Genomic DNA, 17,951 nt, shown 5'->3' with positions numbered 1-17,951 from the left:
ATAAGTAGCATAAAAATATTATAACACTTTTTAACATAAAGATCATTAGGTAAGTTTAATATCTTAAACCAATATACTAGGCTTCTTGTAGCAGTAGTTATGTACAATGGAAACTACAATAACTGATGCATTTGCAGTTGATTGTTTTACACACATATATCTATTACAGGCAAAATTATGAACAATTTCTAAAACAATTTTGTTCAATTTGAACCCCACAGTTCAGACCCATAGAATCATATTGGAACTCTTTTCTATCTTATATAGGAAATGATATTTATAAACATATTTTAAGCTGACCACATCTGTACAGATTTGATAAAATAGAAAAAATATATAACACGTTTTCCTTTAATAGCTTGCTCATAAAACAGAGACAGAAATTTCTGTATTTTCTGGAAATGACTGAACAGTGTTAATTAACGTAAACCATTCTCAAAATTTATCCATTTATTAGAAATAGTTATTTTGATTTGTTGTTTTCCCCAACCAATTATTTTTTTGCTCAAAAACGATTTTAAGATTTTAACATTTTTAGTAAGTTCATTTGATGTTTAATCATAAAAAATTGCTTCAGAAGTGTGTTGTATGATACTCTAGGGACGGTCTACCACTGATGCATTATTATACTGCGTTCTTTTAATAAAAAAAAAAGCTTTGGAATATAAATGAAAAATTATATTGCATATAAATCATAGATTATGAAAAAGCAGTTTATTCAGTTAATGATGAAATTGATAGACTGCGGTATCAGTTGTTAACTTTTAACTATTCAATTGTCAATATATTTTATATCCATCTGTAAATTTTTGTTTAAAGTAAATACAAAATTGACTGTGCCATTGGCTTAAAACAAGAAAAGACATTATCACCCTTGTTTTTTTATAATATTTATAAAAGATATTGAACAGTGTATTGACATTGAGCAAATGTCACCAAGAGATATAGAGATGTTATCTGAATACATGTGCATATGGTTATCTAAAGATAATATTGTTTTGCTTACAACAGATATAGAAAGACTACAAACTTAAATTAACTCAATTTCAAGGTATTCCTGTGAGTGGGGTCTGAAAATCAATGTTGCTGTAACTAAAGTATATGTTTAAAAGGCGTAAAACTACTGAACATTTTAATGTTAATATTAATGATGAACCTTCATTTATTTGGGAGTAAAATTGTCATATACTTGTGACCTTAAAGTAGCAACAAAGGCTCTGTCTAAAAAAAAGCTTTAAAACATACCATCATCATCAATTTAATATAAAAACAAAATTAGAACTGTTTGAAGTTTGGTAATACCGATTTTACTGTATGGCTCAGAGATCTTGGGCGCTTTTGATTACAAAGAAGTTGACACATTGCATACTAGTATTAAATTTTTGGGGGTCTTACCAGAGGGTAACAGTATTTTTACGAGGGATGATATTTTTGCAGTTGCTCACAAACCTACATATTTTTTGTATCCCGAACAAATATTATATTGGGACACGGTTTCTATGGGTTTTTATTTTTCAGATTCATACTGTGAAAAGTACAGATTTTTAGTCATATGGTACAAAACATAAGAAAAATAGTGAGGGGTAATTATATCAAATGTCAGCACACTTGTACGCGTTAAGCATGACAAAATGGTTTCTTTATAACGAACTTGATGTATATATCAGAGATATCAGACGTATACTTCTTTGAAAAATATCGCAAGTGCACATTCGTTCCTGCATTATCATCTGCAGAGGCCCTCGGACTTAATACTTTGCCCTGAGGGCTTGGGATTAAATGCGCCTACGTGCTTCTGCAAATGACAATGCACTAACTCTCTAATAATAAATAGGAAATTTGAGCTGACATGATTTTAATTTTGTCACACTATCTCTGTAATATGTATTATTTTCATTAACCAGAATTATTTGGTTTCCTTGTTAGTTACTACTTTGGTTTTTAATGCTTACAAAAAGAGTTCAAGATACCGATCAATTCTTAGATACATCACAGTGCAATGAAATAATTTAACTAATAATTTGGTGCCCATTTATGCAGCCATCTGGAATGTTTTGTTTTTTCCTAGTGAAGGCAGTTAGCTCCGACCGAATTCATTTTCAACAACATTCAACAGAGAAAGAACTAAGATTTATTAATATAAAAATGATATCTCCCTTTAATATTGCTTGAGAAAAAATCATGATTTGATTGTTTTATTTTTACTAACCTCAAAGTGCGGTCGATTATGTTCGACCTTAAAAATTGCATATGTACCTGTGTAACGCACTTTGAGGTCAGTTCCCAAAGAACGTAAAGCGCTTTGAGGTAGTGACGCAAAAGTGCGGTGTTACAGAGCACGTCTCTAAATATTTAGAAAGTCATTGGTTCAGTCGATGTTAAAATGAAATAGTTTGCATTTACATGACACCGAATCGGAAATTGAACCTATAAATTCGCACATCTATCTATATGGCACAGTCCAGTACTTCATAATGTTCACAGAATTCACGATATATACACGGCTATTTATATGATAGTTAACAATACACTCACTGAGATGAAAGATGAGACACTGAAAAGTGTGGACGGTAAATTGCGCCTTCCAGTACCGTCCAAGAACAGTCTCAATTAAACCTTGTCTGCAACATTTTCAATTTTGACGTATTGGGCTTTCTTTAGGGAGTCTGTTTTTCTCTATTTTATTTGTTTATTATAGCGTTATAATTAACCAGTCAATCCAAAAGAAAGAAAAGAAATATGATTATTTCTGTGAAAATCAGTATCTGGCTACTAGTATCTTAACGTAATGTTGGTAGACATTGATTTGTTGTTCATCAGTAAATACCATGAACACTCCAGAGTGCATTAGATTAGATAGGTAAACATACACTGCAGAAAAGAGCTGAGTATAGCAATATATTGTTGGGGATTTAAAAATGTATGCCCCATGTTTTTTTTTCTTAAAAACTATCTTTTTAGGAAATGGACGATTACATGACAGAATAGTAGATGTTATCCGGAAAACGGCAAATGTGGGTTTTTCCCATCTAATCCCGGGATACTTATTTTTACGGCAATATTTATTCGCAATTAAGTGATCACTGCGTGATACTGCACCGAAATTTACCAAAATGTAAATTTGCCAAAATGTAAAAATTTGTTTGTACCCAATGATTAGATGGGGAAAACACATCTGCAGAGTCAAATATGCATATACGAGTATATAAAGAAAACTACAAAGGAATAATGTTTTGATCAGATTTTATTTAAACATTATTACATTAAACTGTAAGCATTGTTACATTGGTGGTTTCTGAAGATAATCAAATCTGAAATGTAAAATAAGATATGCATAAATACATCATTATCTCTTTATGTATCAGAAAGCAATGTCAAAATGCGAAAGAAAAAAGGGACAAGTCAAACCTTAAGACAGATTGAAAATTTTACAAAGAAAATAATAAAGAAAGCGACATCTTAATTTTTTGTGCGCAAAAAGCAAAACGTTCTGATTTTAAGTAATATTAATCTATTAAAGGTGTTTTTCAATACATGACAACATATAAAAATGACGCTTGTCAGTGCATAATAATATATTAAATAACGCTTGTCAGTACATGATAATGTATAAAATGACGCTTGTCAGTACATGATAATGTATTAAATGAGGCTTGTCAGTAAATGATAATATATAAAATGACGCTTGTCAATACAGGATGATATATAAAATTGACGCTTGTCAGTGCATGATAATATAAAATGACGCTTGTCAATACATACTAATGTATAAAATGGCGCTTGTCAGTACATGATAATGTATAAAATGGCGCTTGTCAGTACAGGATGATATATAAAATGACGCTTGTCAGTACATGATAATATATAAAATGACGCTTGTCAATACATACTAATGTATAAAATGGCGCTTGTCAGTACATGATAATGTATAAAATGGCGCTTGTCAGTACAGGATGATATATAAATGACGCTTGTCAGTACATGATAATTTATAAAATGGCGCTTGTCGGTACAGGATGATATATAAATGACACTTGTCAATACATGATAATGTTTAAAACGACGCTTGTCAGTGCATGATCATTTTATTTAATGGCGCTTGTCAGTACAGGATGATATATAAAATGACGCTTGTCAGTACATGATAATTTATAAAATGACACCTGTCAGTACATGATAGTTTATAAAATGACACTTGTCAGTATATGATAATATATAAAATGACGCTTGTCAGTACAGGATGATATATAAAATGACGCGTGTCAGTACATGATAATTTATAAAATGACACTTGTCAGTACATGATAATATATAAAATGACGCTTGTCAGTACAGGATGATATATAAAATAACGCTTGTCAGTACATGATAATGTATAAAATGACGCTTGTCAATACAGGATGATATATAAAATGGCGATTGTCAATACAGGATGATATATAAAATGACGCTTGTCAGTACATGATAATATATAAAACGGCGCTTGTCAGTACATAATAATATATAAAATGACGCTTGTCAGTACATGATTTATAAAATGACGCTTGTCAGTACATGATAAGATATAAAATGGCGCTTCTCAGTACATGATAATGTATAAAATGGCGCTTGTCAGTACATGATAATATATAAAATGACGATTGTCAGTGCATGATATATAAAATGACGCTTGTCAGTACATGATAATGTATAAAATGGCGCTTGTCAGTACATGATAATGTATAAAATGGCGCTCCTCAGTACATGATAATGTATAAAATGACGCTTGTCAGTACATGATAATATATAAAATGACGCTTGTCAATACATGATCATGTATAAAATGGCGCTTCTCAATACATGATAATGTATAAAATGACGCTTGCCAGTACATGATAATATATAAAATGGCGCTTCTCAGTACATGATAATATATAAAATGACGCTTGTCAGTACATGATAATATATAAAATGGCGCTTCTCAGTACATAATATATAAAATGACGCGTGTCAGTGCATGGTAATATATAAAATGGCGCTTCTCAGTACATGATAATGTATAAAATGACGCTTGTCAGTACATGATAATATATAAAATGACGCGTGTCAGTACATGATAATACATAAAATGGCGCTTCTCAGTACATGATAATGTATAAAATGACGCTTGTCAGTACATGATAATGTATAAAATGGCGCTTCTCAGTACATGATAATGTATAAAATGACGCTTGTCAGTACATGATAATATATAAAATGACGCTTGTCAATACATGATCATGTATAAAATGGCGCATCCAATACATGATAATGTATAAAATGACGCTTGCCAGTACATGATAATATATAAAATGGCGCTTCTCAGTACATGATAATATATAAAATGACGCTTGTCAGTACATGATAATATATAAAATGGCGCTTCTCAGTACATGATAATATATAAAATGACGCGTGTCAGTGCATGGTAATATATAAAATGGCGCTTCTCAGTACATGATAATGTATAAAATGACGCTTGTCAGTACATGATAATATATAAAATGACGCGTGTCAGTGCATGATAATATATAAAATGACGCGTGTCAGTACATGATAATATATAAAATGGCGCTTCTCAGTACATGATAATATATAAAATGACGCTTGTCAGTACAGGATGATATATAAAATGGCGCTTCTCAGTACATGATAATGTATAAAATGACGCTTGTCAATACAGGATGATATATAAAATGGCGCTTCTTAGTACATGATAATATATAAAATGAAACTTGTCAGTACATGATAATATATAAAATGGCGCTTCTCAGTACATGATAATATAAAAATGACGCTTGTCAGTACATGATAATGTATAAAAATGACGCTTGTCAGTACATGATAATATATAAATGACGCTTGTCAGTACATGCTAATGTATAAAATGACGCTTGTCAGTACATGATAATATATAAAATGACGCTTGTCAGTACATGATAATATATAAAATGACGCATGTCAGTACATGATAATATATAAAATGACGCGTGTCAGTACAGGATGATATATAAAATGACGCTTGTCAGTACATGACAATATATTAAAATGGCGCTTGTCAGTACAGGATGATATATAAAATGGCGCTTGTCAGTACATGATAATATATAAAATGACGCTTGTCAGTACATGATAATATATAAAAATGGCGCTTCTCAGTACATGATAATATATAAAATGACGCTTGTCAGTACATGATAATATATAAAATGGCGCTTCTCAGTACAGTACATGATAATGTATAAAATGGCGCTTCTCAGTACATGATAATATATAAAATGACGCTTCTCAGTACATGATAATGTATAAAATGGCGCTTTGTCAGTACATGATAATATATAAAATGACGCTTGTCAGTACATGATAATATATAAAATGACGCGTGTCAGTGCATGGTAATATATAAAATGGCGCTTCTCAGTACATGATAATATATAAAATTACGCTTGTCAGTACATGATAATGTATAAAATGACGCTTCTCAGTACATGATAATGTATAAAATGACGCTTGTCAGTACATGATAATATATAAAATGACGCTTGTCAGTACATGATAATATATAAAATGGCGCTTCTCAGTACATGATAATGTATAAAATGACGCTTGTCAGTACATGATAATGTATAAAATGACGCGTGTCAGTACATGATAATATATAAAATGGCGCTTCTCAGTACATGATAATATATAAAATGGACGCTTGTCAGTACATGATAATGTATAAAATGACGCTTGTCAGTACATGATAATATATAAAATGGCGCTTCTCAGTACATGATAATATATAAAATGACGCGTGTCAGTGCATGGTAATATATAAAATGGCGCTTCTCAGTACATGATAATATATAAAATGACGCTTGTCAGTACATGATAATATATAAAATGGCGCTTGTCAGTGCATGGTAATATATAAAATGGCGCTTGTCAATACAGGATAGTATATAAAATGACGCTTGCCAGTACATGATAATATATAAAATGGCGCTTCTCAGTACATGATAATATATAAAATGACGCGTGTCAGTGCATGATAATATATAGAATGACGCTTGTCAATACATGATTATATATAAAATGGCGCTTCTCAGTACATGATAATATATAAAATGACGCGTGTCAGTGCATGGTAATATATAAAATGGCGCTTCTCAGTACATGATAATGTATAAAATGACGCTTGTCAGTACATGATAATATATAAAATGGCGCTTGTCAGTACATGATAATATATAAAATGACGCTTGTCAGTGCATGGTAATATATAAAATGGCGCTTCTCAGTACATGATAATATATAAAAATGGCGCTTCTCAGTACATGATAATATATAAAATGACGCGTGTCAGTGCATGGTAATATATTAAAATGGCGCTTCTCAGTACATGATAATATATAAAATGGCGCTTGTCAGTGCATGGTAATATATAAAATGGCGCTTCTCAGTACATGATAATGTATAAAATGGCGCTTCTCAGTACATGATAATATATAAAATGACGCTTGTCAGTGCATGGTAATATATAAAATGACGCTTGTCAGTACATGATAATGTATAAAATGGCGCTTCTCAGTACATGATAATATATAAAATGGCGCTTCTCAGTACATGATAATATATAAAATGGCGCTTCTCAGTACATGATAATATATAAAATGGCGCTTCTCAGTACATGATAATATATAAAATGGCGCTTCTCAGTACATGATAATATATAAAATGGCGCTTCTCAGTACATGATAATATATAAAATGGCGCTTCTCAGTACATGATAACATATAAAATGGCGCTTCTCAGTACATGATAATATATAAAATGACGCTTGTCAGTACATGATAATATATAAAATGGCGCTTCTCAGTACATGATAATATATAAAATGACGCGTGTCAGTGCATGGTAATATATAAAATGGCGCTTCTCAGTACATGATAATGTATAAAATGGCGCTTCTCAGTACATGATAATATATAAAATGACGCTTGTCAGTACATGATAATGTATAAAATGGCGCTTCTCAGTACATGATAATATATAAAATGACGCTTCTCAGTACATGATAATGTTTAAAATGGCGCTTCTCAGTACATGATAATGTATAAAATGTTTATAAAAGAAATAATGCCTACCAAAATTCGCAAACAAAACCTCTGTTCTGACCACAATCGTCATTATTTTGTTTATATTGACTCCCAGTGTCGGAATGCATGCAATTTACTTTGGATTGACCAGTAGGTTTACTGGAAACCCAAAACGAATTGTCCACTAACGTACCATCTACATGTACCCATTCGTCACTTTTTCCAACATTTATTGCTCCAACTATAATCTTTGACTGCGTATTACCTGTAGGAAAAATAAAACTGTACGTTTTTCTTTAAAACGAGGTTTATATGTCAAGTGTCTTTAACACAAGTAAGTATAGAAAATCTGCAGCATATTTACTGCAGTTTTCCCACGTTATATTCGACATATGAAATGAACGTTCACGAAAAACTTTTGTATAGTCCTCGTATTAATTTAAATGATCTGACCAATAATGTAATATCTGTCATAATTATGTTTGCGGTTTGCGGAATATCCGATACGAACTGCAAACATATGTCAGATATTTGACTTGCATATTCTAGCATACGCCATTAAATTTTAAACTCTTTACCTTAATAAAACAATTTTCCATGGAAATAAATGTCTAATGTCATTACAACCGTAACTATTTTCTTACAACAGTGTATGAAATTTAACCTTATTCATAACGTTAAAATTACGTCAATCTATAATGTCATTGTACAGCACGCGACTAGTCTGGCACCCCAATGCCAGATGAAATTTCCGGCATGGGTAAAACCACAGGGACCCAGCACAGTGTTGGGATAGTGTAAAAAGTAATTTTAAAAAAAATATATATATTGTATATACTGTATAATATATAGACTATATATTATATATAAAGTATAATTTCTTTTCTAGAATTACTTTTTTTACACTATCCCAACACTGTGCCGGGTCCTTTTGGGTAAAACTAACGGAAGCCGAGAAGGCAGCCTTGTGTTGCATCACATATTGGCTTAATATATTGCGGAATTCCTTATTATGCATCCAGTGACCTGTTGGTATATATTTTCGAATGAGTTTCAACATAAATATCAAAAATAATCTATACGCAGAATACCAGTTTCAAGTTTAGTCATTCACGAATATACATGTATATAGTATAATTGAGCCGCGTCATGACAAAACCAACATAATGGGTTTGCGACCAGCATGGATCCAGACCAGCCTGCGCATCCGCACAGTCTGATCGGGATCCATGCTGTTCGCTTACAAACCCTATAACAAGTAGAGAAACTGATAGCGAACAGCATGGATCCTCAACAGACTGCGCGGATGCGCAGGCTGGTCTGGATCCATGCTGGTCGCAAACCCATTATGTTGGTTTTGTCATGACGCGGCTCATATATCCTTGAATATAATTTGGACGAGAGTGAAATAATCATGTCTTATGTGTAATTCACGTGATATAGAGGACGAATTTCATTTTGTATTTATTTGTAATGCTTATAAAGAAACCTAAACAGTACTGGACGAAATATTATCGTAACAGACCTAGTGTTTATAAATTTGCTGAAATATTGCAGAGTACCAATGACAACATGCGTCCTAAATTCAATAATTTCATGTAATATTTGAGCTATTTTTGGCAGTGATTTAGTATGTCAAAAACTTGATACAAGTCCATCATCCTTGTTTTCTATCTTCCTTTTCTCTCTTATTTTGACTATATGCAAAATATTTTCTGTTGATATATTTATCAATACAATTGTTGTTAAGTTTTATTTTATCATTGTATGTATGTGTTGGTATATAGCAAAAAACGTCATGTTTACATTACCAAATATAATAATTTGAATCTTGAGTCCGGCTTATAAAATAAATCACTAGAGAACGGTTTTCTCAATTCAATTCAAATTTTCTCAATTCAATTCAAATTGGTAATGTAGTTGTCGGCAAACCATTGCCTTTGGCAATATATGTACATCGTCCATAAATCAATTGAAGTATGCCAAAAACGCAAATCACACATATAATGTATACATAAATTGCTGGAAACAATCTATATCTCAATTCTTGAATTGTTTTTAAACAAAAAAAATGCGAATGCTTCATCAAGAAATTTACATAATTTCTATATTTATTTTCTTTTCTTTTGTCACAATGTAGATCCATTGAAACTTTATTAAAGTGTTAAATTAAACAAAAGAAGATTCTATGTGAGTAATGCTCTGGATTGTATTTTCTGTATTTTTGATGAAAAATTTACTCTTAGAGTTTTTGTATGTTTTTTCCAGCATGACAAGACTAGAAATATTTTTCCCGAGATTAATGTACATTTTGATGTAGGCCTATATCAATAACTTGTGTGCAAATTTTCAGAATATTTCGTAATCCCAATGTTCCAGAAACATCATTAATATTCTGCAAAATGACCCAAAAATGTAAAGCGTTTGAACATTTTTTACTTCAATTTGGCTAAGAATGACACAAAAATCGATTTTTAATTTTAATTCTGAGCATATTTGTTTCATTATCCTTAGCAGATATGTCCCTGTCAATAAGTGATTTGCAATAAAATCTATGAAAGAACTTCACTTTTTTTGTTTTTAGACATTTTGCCCTTAATAATCACTGTCTTAAAACTGGAGATAAACTTACCGACTTTAGTCTTCAAATACGCCAACACCTCTGCGTCTTTAGCGTCCTTAAGTGTGGCCAAAGTAGTTCCATACCATTCACAGGAATCCTAAAATAAAATATGTAAAAATCCATCAATTAGTATCATTAAAGGTTTTATACCTCAATTGCAGTTTTATTAATTTCAATGATAACAATAAAAAATCATGAAATATATTCTGCTCACTTTGGTACCACAAACAAATTTAATTTTTATAAAGTGAGGTTGGATTATTCGCCAGACGAGTCTTAAATATGATTTGTTCTTGAAACTAACCAAAAATTCAAGATATACATATTTAATGTCCGTGAAAATTGTTCATGTTATTTCATTGAAAACAGTCTTGTCTATGTATTTTTCTTAAGTAATCTAAAAAGTATTTTACAAACATCTTACCCAAGCAAATGCCCATAAGTTTTGGGCCGTCACTGTCATTCCATAACATTTTCCCTTAGACGGTATATATATCATATTCTTGCTTATACAACCTGTAATATGAATAAATATTTTGATTATATTTTTGTCATATATCACTTGTCTATCAGTTTCTCAGTAATTGTTTGTGATATATCACTTCTCGGTCAGATTTCTTAGTGCATCATGTATGTAGAAAACTACTTGTCAACACTGAATCTACGAATGAATTATTACAATTATAGTTAGATCGTAATTGTATGAGTTGATAAAAAAGACCATATACTTATGTTAATGTACATATTTCAAACTTTATATTTTTAACAATGATATCTTAAATGTTGCTTAAAATGAAAATATTTTCAAAAAGGTTTTACAGACATCCGCATCTGTACAGTAATAGTATCCTCCTAAATAAATAAAATAAATAAATAAATAAAATAAATAAATAAATAAATTAATAAATAAATAAATAAATAAAATAAATAAAATAAATAAATGCCATATCACAGTAGAATTGCTATACATGTCTGTTCCGACAAAATCTCGGAAAAACAACTATCCATTACTTTCCGAGATCATATTTTGCTTTTCGTTTGTTTTGGAGTATGTGGCGTTAAATGATTTATGTGTGTATACTAATTCAAAAAATGATTGAGAATTTAATAAATATTTTTTTTTCCTGCAATCCTTATGAAGCACTTACTTGCTGCGGCATCCGCACACAAATAGCTGCACGCTACACGGAAGGATACATCGTCACACGTTTTGTACAGTGCCATTACACGACAAATCTCCGGCCATGCAGTCGTACCCGTTGGGAGCTCCGGTTCCGCTAAAATTGAACCAGAATTATTGAGATATTTTATTGTTTACAGATGACAATATAATGCTGTGTCCTGAACAGTGATACAGATTTTGGTGAAAATTTAATTAGTGCCATACATAAAGACAGTTTACTGACACATATGACAGTTTTAGAGTTTAACATACATGTATACGAGGGTTGTCCGCAATGTTCGTAGACATGGCTATGAATTGGTTATTAGCAGTTATTTCAATGTGATGATTTATTAGTTTGCTTAATTATTTTTGCTACATATTGGCTCGTTAAATGTATAATCTTAATAGAATTTAGGATATGATAACATAATACTAGATTAATATGTTTCCTATTCTCAACGAGAATAGATTTAAAGAATTATTTACAATGTTGCGTTCATTTCAAACACATTATTGTCAATTCAATCACATAGTTTAAAATTTTCAAACTTATTATAGATTTTATTGTAATTTTCATATGTCTTATTGTTTCACTTAGTTAAGCTTTAAAAAAGAAAATAAATTAAAATCTTATACATGTAGGCTCTGACTTACCAGCGTTAGTAAAGGTGAGACATACAGCCGCGACCAGCAGACAACCTGAAATACGAATATTTATTGCACGTCACTAACGCTTATAATACATGCAACCTTAGTAACTAAGTACATACATGAATTCATACATGATTACATGCATGAAGAATAACAAAAGATTTATAATTAACTTAGTAACAATCCTTGAAGGTACATTTTGCCTCAGGAATGAATAGACTTTTCCTTCTTTAGAATGGGTAAATAGGATATTTATAACGTTTAAATAAAAGTTTCAGAGTATGTAAGATGACTGTCACCTAAGGAAAGTAGGCTTTATACCATTAAGGTAGTATAATGTAAACAACACTTTGACTTCCATACAATATACTAAATTCCTTATCACTATACTGTACTGTAACAAAAAAAAGCAAAAGAAATATTTCCAGATAATTGGCCAATGAGAAACATTTTTGAATTTTTAACAGAACACCAAAAAGCTTTTAAGAAATAAAAAAATAAAACATTTTCGGGGCAAAATGGACCTTTAATTAAGCTACGGTTGAAATCTTACAAGATAATTTTAACCCTTACCACGTTAATTATTTTAAAAATATTGTTGAATATACACGCATAATCTGAAAAAAAAACATTTATCTTTGGGGCAATTTAAAATATGCACAATATGAAGGTGACACGGTTGTGCCGGCTGGTAATGGCCTTCACTGGTCACATGAATATATTCAGTTACGCTCAGACGGCTAAATGTTAAGGTAATTGCAAACGTACTTATAATGACAAAGTACTAATGATGGATTCGCTATTTCAGAGTCTGTTTTATAATAATTAGTGCTTGAAATCACTTCTATCCAACAGGATAGCAGTATTTCAAATTACCCGTAACACGTTTTACTGTCATAAAAAGTTAAAACATTGGATAATATATGTCAGTTACTTAAATCGAATTTCAAACCTGCAATTGGCTGCTCTTAAATCCAGCAAATGTTTACTTCACTTATTCACACTTACATATTTGGAAAAAAATAGGATACATAGAAATGAATTTTTTTGTATATTATGTAACTTGCATGATTTAGAAGACGAGTATCATTTTATTATTATTTGTCCTTGTTATGAAGAAGAAGAAAATTTAATTTCACTTACACATTTATATGTATCTCGTTATACATTACAACTTATAGTATTACACAGAAAACGTTTTGTAATTGTTGGTATTAAATGTAACACAATAATAAATCTTTCAATTTGTACATATGTACATACTAGGTCTATGATAAAATGACGTTTGATAAATATAAATCGAATTCTTTAATCATGGTCAGCATTGCATTAGAATAAAATGATATTCGTCTTCAATCTCAGAGCTTTGATATAGTTTGCATTATCTGTCTTTCCATTCTGTTCCTATCATATCTACTTGTTTGAATTCTAAGATTATTAAAAGAAGTTCTGAAACGCGTAATTAATACTAGGCATATTTCAATCGTCCAACTTCAGTCTTTGTTGATATTAGATATCAATGATTTATACATTTAGAATATCATTTTGTAATAATCAATTTACTTGTTATAAAAGGAATAGATAAAGAAATTATTTTACGCTAATAGCTTTCATTCCTGACAAAAATTAAAGTTATTTTGATATCAGAAAAATGGCTGCTGATATTTGGTTTACAAAACCTGGAGAAAGAATATGGCTTTTGGCACTTACATATGTATCTAAAATCACAGAATATTTAAAGAAATACTAGTTTGAAAAAAGTAGACATCTGTAAAATTACCCTATCCTTGTAAATAAGTTAGTACAAATAAAATATAAACATATACATACCATAAATCCTCATTTTCATTGCCATTGTTATAATTGTTTTCTCATATGTCTAAATCACAGAAAAAGAATAAATTCATGTATTCAAATGTTGTGTATTACATACAAAAAATATTTTCCTAATTAAATTGAAGTTATTGGAGATCTTATCTTTAAAAAATAATTTATGAAGCCGGTAGCTATTTAAGTGTAATTAATTTTACCTATCTTAATTAATATCTCAATCGTAAATACGTTATGTTTACATTGTTGTTCGTACATTGATTTAAATGTAGACATAAAGATTGTATGACGTTATTTATATTTATGATAAATGATAGTTTAGAAATCTACAGTAGAAATGTACTCTTAAAAATTGAAAATAAAGACAATCAAAGAAGAAAGAAGGCATATATCGAATGTCCATATTAGAGTTGTTTTGTCAGATGTTTTGTCTTTGTATAAACTTGTTAGATTCCTACCCGAAAATTTATTCATTGGTCAATATTCCTTTCTTGTCTTATTCATTGAATTGAATTGAATTAATACTTAAACAGGACAGTTTATTTGGCTAAATCGGCAGGAATAATGTGTTTGATCATTTACAATAACTTCATGATGGCCAAGACAACAGAAATATATACAATATAAATATAACATACAAAAACATAAATACACCAAACGATTATTTTAACAATATTTCTATAATTTGAAAGTAATTAAACAATACAAAAGCCCATTGAAGACATCGTGAAAGTAACAACGATGAAACAACTTAAATTTACAGTTTTTTCACGTACCCTGTCGCTTTTGCGACTCTGTAAAATGGTATTGCACGATGGTGCATATATTTTGACGTTTCGCCATTTGCGTTATATAGAACAGATACTTTTTTTACTTGTACAATTATTGTACAAATATAAACAATTTTACAATACATTAAAACATAAATCATTCCGTACTACTGCTCTATAAAAATAAAAAACATAAAAAAGGGAAATTATAACTAAATATAGAAAATACTAACGTCAACATCAACTGCAAGTAATCATAGATTCATCACTTGGTTTTCCTTTATTTTTGAAAATTAGACTATAACTGGATGAAAACCAAATGAACAAACAAAAATGGGCGTAAAGCAAATACATGTACGTTTGACCCATCGATAACTATGTGCATATTGCGCAAAGTCCTATGAGATGTTATAATGGGCCACTAAAATTTAGCAAAATTATCAAAATAACCGAGACAACTTAACAAGTTGTCTGGGATGGGGTTTTAAAGTTAAATATAGTTGTTTTATGTACATAGGTTGTTCATGCCAGCATATGTGAATAAGAATATATTTGATGATAAATATCGCTATAGAAATAAAATTGATGCACTCTTCTTTGAGATTTATCTGTTGGTGTTGGTTTTGGTGTGTCAAACATCCGACATAACGACAAAGAAAATGATCGAAAATAAGCTAAAATACTATACACAGACAATGTTTACACGTTATGATGTAAAACGACCACAAACAAACACTTTTTTCGATCAATTCTTTTGAAATCAGCAACGAAAGAAAATAATCACAGCCGCAATTAGCATTGTGATTCATCTGTGGATATATACATAAAATCCCTTATCCGCTAAATACAAAATGCATTAGTAGTTTACAAGCATTATAGTTTATAAGAAAAACAACAAAATGAAAGCCTAACTTGTTCAAAAGTTGACTTCAGTAGCAATAAATTGATTTAAATTTACCCTCTTTAGAAAATATGTTTTTTTTTTCCTAAATATTACTTTACTTTTCTGAAATTATTTACATTGAATGTATTTTGTACGCACAACCATATTTGGAATCATTATGAAAATATGAGAATAGAGTGACCATGCGTGAAAAGGCAATTTTATTGTTATATAGGAATCTGCATGTATCCTTACCTCCTTTTTTACCATATTTTAAGTTACCTCATATGAAAAGATACTTCTAAACGTTTCGTTATGCCAAAAAATGTTTGATATAAATCTGATGAAATCTTATACAAAATGTTACGACTGTTTATTGAATTAAAATTCAAAATTTTTAATTGGCTAGCAAAAATAAATGAACTTATCATCTTATTAGCTAAAGATATACCCGCGTATACCATAGACGATTTTTGATACTGTGGAGTGTTTTCTTTAGTTTTCGTTCTTAACATGTTTTTTTCTGAATCAGGGGTAAAATACTGATATTAAAATGGAAACAGTTTGTGATTAAAGGGAAACTGCTGACAGAATATGATTCTCAAAATTCCAGTTTATGTGTAAAAACGAAAACGAAACGAAACGAAACAAATAACATTGAGGATTTTGATATCTCACGAACACTGGTAACGGTTCTATTTTAATAAGACCTTTCCGTGTTTTGGTTCCTAATAGTTAATCTATTTTATAACAGAAATGATATGGTTCGGATTGCTCAAAGACTCAAGTCTTTTATACTGTTCCGATTTAATGATTAGTAAAATAGGTTTTATAAGAAAACAAATAAATTGACAATACCTGAAAATATTTGTTTCGCCAGTTAAAACTTTAACAAGGCCACACGAGTTATTTCCCTTATTCAAGATAATGATTTTTACAAGTAAATTGTGTATGAGTACTCCCCCTTTTTCCGTGCGACTGGATAAATGTCATATAGTTGTGTATCACGTTTAACACTCGCAAGATAATTTAACAAATTATCATGGTTAAGCATCTACAAGCATAATTTTGAAATAATATTATAAGCTTGTTCGTCGATGTGGAACGATGTCATCACGTAAAAAGACAGCTAAATATAAAAATAATCTACCCTTTTCTTTTGCTTTTAAATTCATATGCAAAACAACTATTCTTGCAATAAATAAATTATTATATATGACAAGATCACGTCATGATAATTTATACAAATTGTAAAACTCCTTAAGTAATTTTCATCTAATATAAGATGCTTAAGGTGGCATAGAGGGATCCAGAAATATTTTATCTATCATGTGCGCACGCGATGGGGGACATTAGAAATATTTTATCTATCACGTGCGACTGCGATAGCTACTACGTGCGCACGCTATAGCTACTACGTGCGCACGCTACTACTAATACGTGCGCACGCAACAGTTACTACTAATACGTGCGCACGTAGTAGACATAGCGTGCGCACGTGGTAGCCATCGCGTGCACACGTGGTATTTAAATATTTTCCGGTGTCCCCCATCGCATGCGCACGTGATAGATAAAATATTTTGATGTCCCCCCATCGCGTGCGCACGTGATAGATAAAATATTTCTCATGTCCCCTCTATGCCATCGTAGATGCTTACTATGTAAAAAAAATAAACAAACATCTAACTATAAAAGAATGCATTCTTTCTTCGGTGTTGTCCAATCAATTTTGGAGTGTAATGATACATAAAGTTATTAAATAATTGCCAATTGATGTAACTGTACGTGTACGTGTATGTATGTTACTATTGTACTGTAACTATCTAATATAGTCTCTCAAAGATTACTTAGATATGTTATAAAACACCTGTATGATATACTGTACACTATAATATGATATTATCGCATGGTTTGGAACTTTTCCTTT

General features: G+C 30.6%; 1 protein-coding gene across 1 annotated transcript; it reads right to left on the bottom strand.

Moving 5' to 3' along the window:
* Window positions 1-3,226: 3,226 nt before the first annotated feature.
* On the bottom strand, window positions 3,227-16,901 carry LOC132733812 (tetranectin-like protein). The gene is made up of 8 exons (XM_060720502.1): window positions 16,883-16,901; window positions 14,372-14,420; window positions 12,545-12,589; window positions 11,874-12,002; window positions 11,150-11,241; window positions 10,735-10,822; window positions 8,151-8,367; window positions 3,227-3,311 (listed from the first exon to the last, which is right to left on the bottom strand). Coding segments are annotated over exons 2-8 (597 nt in total). The 5' UTR covers window positions 14,397-14,420; window positions 16,883-16,901; the 3' UTR covers window positions 3,227-3,310.
* Window positions 16,902-17,951: the final 1,050 nt, after the last annotated feature.

This window comes from Ruditapes philippinarum, unplaced genomic scaffold (genome assembly GCF_026571515.1).
Source record: "Ruditapes philippinarum isolate M1 unplaced genomic scaffold, ASM2657151v2 ctg1680_1_1_1_1, whole genome shotgun sequence".
Classification (NCBI taxonomy): Eukaryota; Metazoa; Mollusca; class Bivalvia; order Venerida; family Veneridae; genus Ruditapes; species Ruditapes philippinarum.
Note: the sequence above shows the minus strand (reverse complement) of the source record. Positions and strands in the feature narration are given on the sequence as shown.

What these genes read in the sequence shown, in the direction of transcription:
- LOC132733812 (XM_060720502.1), bottom strand. Translation starts at nt 14,396, where the DNA reads ATGGCAATGAAAATGAGGATTTATG. An exon ending in TCTCACCTTTACTAACGCTG is followed by an intron (nt 12,003 to 12,544) that starts GTAAGTCAGAGC and finishes GTTCAATTTTAG; the next exon opens with CGGAACCGGAGCTCCCAACG. An exon ending in GTATTTGAAGACTAAAGTCG is followed by an intron (nt 8,368 to 10,734) that starts GTAAGTTTATCT and finishes TTTTTCCTACAG; the next exon opens with GTAATACGCAGTCAAAGATT.